General features: G+C 52.5%; 2 protein-coding genes across 2 annotated transcripts; one reads left to right on the top strand and one right to left on the bottom strand.

The window, feature by feature from the left end:
* Positions 1–2,133: 2,133 nt before the first annotated feature.
* BJX67DRAFT_383190 (putative GATA transcription factor (Ams2)) lies at positions 2,134–5,745 on the top strand (the record flags this gene model as incomplete). The annotated part of the gene is made up of 4 exons (XM_071033401.1): positions 2,134–2,140; positions 2,201–2,348; positions 2,406–4,372; positions 4,421–5,745. The coding sequence occupies 4 exons, from the start codon at positions 2,134–2,136 to the stop codon at positions 5,743–5,745; spliced, it is 3,447 nt and encodes a 1,148-aa protein (XP_070884179.1).
* A 582-nt stretch (positions 5,746–6,327) lies between these two features.
* On the bottom strand, positions 6,328–6,784 carry BJX67DRAFT_383189 (putative ssDNA binding protein Ssb3; the record flags this gene model as incomplete). Its single annotated transcript, XM_071033400.1, has 2 exons — positions 6,328–6,401; positions 6,490–6,784. 2 exons carry the CDS (start codon positions 6,782–6,784, stop codon positions 6,328–6,330), a joined length of 369 nt encoding a protein of 122 aa, XP_070884178.1.
* Between the last annotated feature and the right edge of the window lie 49 nt (positions 6,785–6,833).

The following is a 6,833-nucleotide window of genomic DNA, read 5'->3' as shown; positions in this document are numbered from 1 at the left end:
AGAGGTATCTCTGCGACATTTTGGGGGTCGGTTTCTCTCGGTCCGCTTGTTTTATATTTTCCTGGGTGCATGGTGAGGTTGAAGTTGACTTGGGGTTGCTGTGGGTCTATATAGTTCTACATGGAAACTGGGGGCGATCGATCGATCTATGGGTGGGTTGGTGACGAAGGAACTGTAAAAAATTGCCTGGATAGGGGGTTCAAGGCCTGGATGTTTAGTAGGTATTGTCTATATCTGTTAGAATTTAGGAGTGCTTGCTTCGCTGATGTATGCAGGTGGGAGTTGAGTCTTTCGTCTTGCGTTCTATTGGTTGGTGTGTTGGCTTGTCGTGTGCTGTCCCCACGACCAAGGTCACTGAGCTATAACCATTATACAAAGAAAGTTATCACAAGTAGAGAGAAAAGCTGGGATCATTTGTATTATTAATCACGAAGGTCAGAAGGAGGGCTGGTCTTGGGAGTTGCTGTCTCCTACCTGTTCGTATATACTTAGGCATACAAGGGCTGTTGCCTCTGTCGTTTTGGAGACACCTCACTAGGTTGCCATAATGCCCATTTGATGTTAGGATGACTACTACGCCTGCGCTTGGTGACTGCTTTCATCGAACTTTCATCGAACTTTGGCGTATTGCGGGACGGCGTTAGTTTAAACAAAAAGGGCAGGATGGTATCACGTGAAACTAACAAGTCATCCAGACAGGAAGGATGGAGCTAGATCGCAGAAGGTATCTACGAGATTGCTGGAGAGCAAGGCATGATACGAACCCGGGCCTGCTCCCTGCCTGGTACTCGGGGGGATGCGCCTCGCCTGCTAATTGTGCCGACCCAACGGTATCGGTATGCAGTACCCGGCCCTGACACGCTACCCGCGCCGTCTCTGCATTGTGGTGATGAAATACCCAAAAGAGTTATATGTGGGTGGGGGGCAAAGCGGCTCGCAGAGGAAGGTGTTGCGCGCTAAGCGGACGGTCGATCGAAATGGGGTTTAGAGATGCGATGTACTTTTCTGATGATAGATAGCTCCAGACAGGATGTATGATGAGACCGTAGATAAACGATGAAAAGCGGCCATAGACGCCGGAGTTGTGATGGATATGGATGGAATCAAGTAGCGTGGATAGCTTCGTGTGACACAGAGACGCGGGACGATGGCGCCAATAAAAGCCTCAATGAGCGGAAGGGTCGTAACCAAGAAATAGGGGTGAGAGGAGGCGGGATGGGTCGCTGTCCTTCACTGCCTGGTGGGAAAGATGGATGTGAGGTTGAGACGGACTTAGGATGGCATCCTGGGAGAGCCGGGAGAGCGATGAGTCATCTGATAAACCATACTAGTGAATGAAAAGGAGGGGTAACCGGCACGACCCAGAGGTTTTCCATGAGCTGCTGGCAGTATAAGAAGGGTGAAAGGAGCTTCGATTCTCTTGACAACTGCAACTCCCTCTCAGCTTCAGTTGGCGAGTTGAAGAGGCTTGGCGGATGACGGTCACGTGGAGCGCGTGAGAGCTGTGTTTGCTGTGTTTGTTGGCGGGCAATCCAACGGGCTGTGATTGGCTCCCGTCACGTCGCGTCCGACACGCTGCTTTGTCGGCGATCGTCCCAGAGCTTCACGTCTGCTGCTTCGACGCAAGGCGTCTTCAACTTCTTCCCTCTCCTCCATTCTTCCCAACTCTTCTCTACGTCCCTGCTTCGCGAGCTGCAGGCCTGTGGACGTGTCGGATGATGAAAAAAAGCAAATCCGGTTCCCCTTCCCTCCCTCCTTCACCGCATCATTGACCCTTCGCTCCTCCCGTGTCCCGCGTTTGCATTCCAGAGACCTTTCTCCGACAAGCTTCTCTGCATACCCGCATACCGCTGCAACTCTCTGGCAACCCTCAATTTGACGAAATTCAGCGTAGAGAGGGCAACCCCCTGGGATTGAGCCTTTCCGTCCTTTTGGTTTAGCCAACCTTCACTCTCCATCCCGCATTTCGTCTCGTCTCCATCCTCTGCCCCCTAAGAACGCATTCTACTTTTGGAGACGCTTATTTAACCTTCATCTATCACTTATTGGTTTAAATTGTATTTGGCCGTCGCTTATGCGAAGCACCCTACATTTGGTGGGATGGAATCTCAGGACGGAATCTCCGTCCGGCCCATGAGGCGTAAGTTGAACAAGTCTAAGATTTCCTACATGATGCTAACTCCCAGTTTTTGGTTCCTAGTGAAGGTGCTTTACACATTCGATAGTAAAACGAATTGTTTGGCCCGATGGCCCCAGCTTCTCGATATTCAGACCGCGTTTCTAGATGAGAAAACCCAGATCGGAGTCATTGAGCTCAAGACTTGCATACAGGCTATAGTGTCTGCGAGGTAGGTGATATAGATGCTAGGTCCCAGCTTCGTGCTAACTGCATTTTCATCTATTAGTCCGGAATTAGTCGCCAAGCTGGGACAAGACTATACCGTCTATGCCTATGACTACTCGGAATATGAGACGCCACTTGTCGGGCAGGGAATGCTATCATGGGTTCTGGCATCGTCGTCCCCAACTCCGAATGCGCCGGCACACCAGTCACGGACGATGGTAACGGGTCGTGTTTGCAAGAATGTGCTCGGATTATTCTCCAAGGGCGCCCAGGAGACGCTGGAGGTCAAACTACGCTTGGTCCCCGTCCCGACCGCCATGCAAAGCGAATACCTGAACAGCATGCAGAAGTACCGGGAGCTGAGCAATGTCATCCCACACGAGTTCGACGCCCAGGCCTGGACGGATTTCCTGCGTCAGAACCCTGACCTGATGACACCCACCTCCCAACCCTTGGCTCAGGCATCTTCCCCAATGGACCATTCCGGGATTGAGAGGTTTCATCAGATCCTTAGCGAAGGCTCCACACCAAGAGACATGTCGATGCCTAATGCGTCTTTCCGACCACCGTCTCCTGCACAGTCCGCTCTAAGCACAACGAGCCGAGTACAGACGCCAGGAGCTCACTTCCAGGCTTATTCACAAGAACAGCCAGCACAACGGCCCCATGCTGAACGAAGCCAGAGTGACGTTATTCGCCCTTCATCTAGTGCTTCCATGCGTGATACCGACTTCCATACTTACGGCCGACCTAGTAGTCGGAGGGATTCGGTACAGTCTGGTTACGGAAGTGGCGAAGAGACATCTGAGCAGCAGCCCAGGAAAAGAGCAAAGCTGTTCCGAGCTGAGGCTCCTGGCAGGTCCGACCTGAACATCGAAAGACAGCCAAGCTCCCTAAGAGTTGCCGCCAGCACTGCGGCCTCTGTTCGCATCCATCGCCCGACACCAATCAACCCTTCTATCAGCGCCGCCCAGAATTCGAACGAAGAGCCAGTTCGACCCCCAACCCCAATTTCAGGTCTCAACGATTTGCCTCGTCGTATTCGCCCTCCACCAAGTCTCCTCCGTGAGTCATCTGTCCAGACCAGTACTCAATACACATCACCATATCCGATGAGCGATGACCACCCATCGGTGGAGCCAAATGCACTGTCACCCGAGGAGTCCCGGTACCAGGGCCTTTTCGAGCCTTCCTTCAGTATGCCGTCTTCCCCACCAGTCCTTGAATACGGGCTTCCCACAAGGTCAAGCCCGGTTCTTCCACCTATGGCAGCCGACCCGGATTCTGGATTCATGAGCGGCAGCATTGATGACCTATTGGACGATGAGCTCGTCCCTCCGCTTGACGACTCTGCTGGGCCGTCGTCAAAAAACACTACTAGGGTAAACCGGACGGTCCGCTCTGCTGCGCAAGCTAGCTCTCCTGTCAGTCTAGTTGCGAACCCCGAAGTCCAGTCAGAGCCCATTCCCATTCCCGACGGATCTATGGAGCAACAACAGCAGGCTCCTAAGTTCATACCAGCCGCACCCCCTCGCCCTTCCCGGACTTCCTCACGGCCTTCTTCGCGCGCCAGTATGAGGCAGTCACACAAGCCAATCGCTCCCGCTCCTATCTCCCAGAGCGAGTTGGAGCAACTTATCGGCGCAATCCCGGCGAGTGACCCTGAACCTGCCACCGTTGAGACTCCGGCCGCACAGCCCGCCAACGAAGATGGGAAGATCCGCAGCGGAGCAGGCGCCAGACGGGTAAAACAAGTTCAGGCACGCCTGGAACAGTGTATCCGGGATGGGCGAGTCCCACCTTACTGTGAGAACTGTGGCGCTATTGAGACACCCACATGGCGTCGAGCCCATTCCAAGGAAATCACAGGTAGCGAAGAAGAGGCCAACCAGCTTGCGAAAGACCCCAATATCTTCTTCTGGCAAACTGTCGAGCGTGATGAGCAGAAAAAGGTTACCAAATTTAAGGTCTACAAGAAGTGCTTGGCGGAGGACGACAATGATTTTGCCCAGGTCCTTCTATGTAACCGTAAGTGACATTCACCACACTTCAGGTTATCTATACTAATTGCAAAAGCTTGCGGCCTCTGGCTACATAAATTCAGAACGATGCGGCCCGAAAACAGATGGAACAAAAACAAAGACGCGAGGAAAAAGCGCCCTCCGAGGAATCGTAGGAAGGGTGGCCCGCTCTCGACTACTGACAACACTCCAGGTGGTCGCGGCAGGAGTGAATCGTCCAGGCCGGATGCGTCCTCACCCTGTGGCTCTGATGCTTCATCACCAGCAGCTGATGATGATGCGACTCCTCGTCCCGATACTGACATGAACAACAAAGTCACAGCTGGCAACGATCCGGTGAAGAGCGGGAACGTCCAAGAGGCGTCACCCAAACGCCGCCGCGCAAACAGCGTAGAGCCTCGAAAATCATCTGACATGGCAGGTAGCCGCTGGCAAGAGGAAGATGCGATGGAAGCGCTTCGGCGAGCTATTCAATCTAGCCCTGCTAGGAATCTTGCAAACCGCGATGCTTCAGCTCCGGGTGAGAAAAATCTGACTCCCAAGCCAGTTAGGAGAGTATTGTTTCCTAATTCACAGGTCGATGGGGGACCTTTGAGGGCTTTAGGCCAGTCAGTTCTGAACAGTCCTAAGCGAAGCTTGCGCGCCTCCACGACCCAAGAAGCGGAAAAGCAACCGGACGATAAGGAAAACCAGGCTGGAACTGAACTGGATCAACTCTTCGAGAGTCCCTCTTTCGAGTTTCACCTCGGTGCCAGTCCCACCCCAAAACGTCGAAACCAACGTCTGAACGCTGGGGATAAGCGGCACTCACTTCCTACCATTTCGCCTGTCCCCAAAACCCGAAAAGGTGCGGCTGCGGCCCCGGATACCACACCAACCCGACTCAGCGCACCGCGGCTCCAGCGTGTTCAAAGCAGTCCTGGGTCTGTATCTCGCCTTAACTTAACGCCTAATCAGTCGCGCTCTCGCTTCCCAGATCTTCCCCCCTTGTCGGATGACGTCTTCGGCACGGCCGCGTTTCAGGGAATGGACGATATGATGGTTGATATCTTCTCAGAAGATGCGACCGCTGCGATGCACACAGATCCGCTATTTGCTCTCGACTCTGGAAACGCATCTAATCACGATTGGAATGATTGGCTCCCATCGGACTGTGTCTCTCCGATGGGGGCGGACAAGAGCCAGAACGAGAATTCAGTAGACATCATCGATGCGCTTTTATCCGATCCGGGCACTCAGAAGGATATGTTCCAGTATGCCGATGCGAGTGCTCTGGACTCGGGCTTCTTCAGCTCTGACGTGTTACAAGGCGACGGAATTATTCTCGGCGACAAGCCTAATACATCCGCAAATCAGACCAACAATCCCGAACAAGTCTAGGCTGCTTCGATGCGTCACGATATTCTTAGCCTTTATTTATTTCCGGCTATTTCTTTCTCTTCTTTATTGCAGCGACGGCGTTGGGCGTGGTTTATTTTGCATCATATCCCCAGCGAATCCATGTTTTGTGATGGATTATGTGTGGCGGCATCTTTCTTTCGTTTGGCCCTCATACCACCGAACCCGGTTGGAATACGAATTCCATCAGAGTAAATAGCATTGCATACGTGTCCATGAATTTCATCATCTAAGTCAGATTGAGCCCTCTAGCAATTCCCCCTCGGAAATACAAGATCGATGTCAGTAGTGTGTGGACTTCATCGTCATATCTTTACACATAGTAGCCTCGAAGTTTGTAAACTACGGGACTTAAATCGTGAAATCAGCCAGGCTATCCCTAATCCCGCACCATGCATCTGCTCCCAGTATGCCAAATCCCCCATGTGCAAATCCACACTCCGTGTAATTAGGGTATAAGGAAGGACACGGGTGCGTCCACCATATCTTGAGCAGATATGGTATTTTTCATATCACAGATCGTTTCGTTGAAACATTGCAAAGCGACGCCGGTGACCGCATTATTTATTCCACCGAGTCGTAGAATAGAGGCTTCAGCCGATGTGTCACATCAACGAGTTTCTCATAGATCTTGTAGTCTAACCCCCACCATTAGAAACTTCACAAGCCAAACCAAAAGACAAAGCAAAAAAAAAAAAAAAAAAAAAAATATAGGGTAGAACATACCACAATCCGCCGGATTCCCCCAATCTACCGTCGCCAGCACCTTAATCCCCAGCCCTCCGTCCACCTCCGCAACCTTCCCAACAACCTCCACAAGCTTCCCCATCTGCAGATGCGAATCGGGCTTCAGAATCAGCGTCACCTCGCCGTGTGTGCCGCAGGTAATTGTGGCCGTGTCGCCGCGCAAGGCGGTTACTGTTCCGAGGAGTCGAACGGGGGGTGGAGAGCGGGGACCTGCGGTGGATGGGTTGAAAGCATGCAGGTGGGAGGGGAGGACGCGTGGGGTTTGGAGGGACATTTTGCACCCTGGGATCTTCCCGTTGGGATTATTTGATGGTAACGGTAGT

The sequence above is a fragment of the Aspergillus lucknowensis genome (assembly GCF_044049455.1).
Source record: "Aspergillus lucknowensis strain CBS 449.75 chromosome Unknown BJX67scaffold_34, whole genome shotgun sequence".
NCBI classification, from domain to species: domain Eukaryota; kingdom Fungi; phylum Ascomycota; class Eurotiomycetes; order Eurotiales; family Aspergillaceae; genus Aspergillus; species Aspergillus lucknowensis.
Note: the sequence above shows the minus strand (reverse complement) of the source record. Positions and strands in the feature narration are given on the sequence as shown.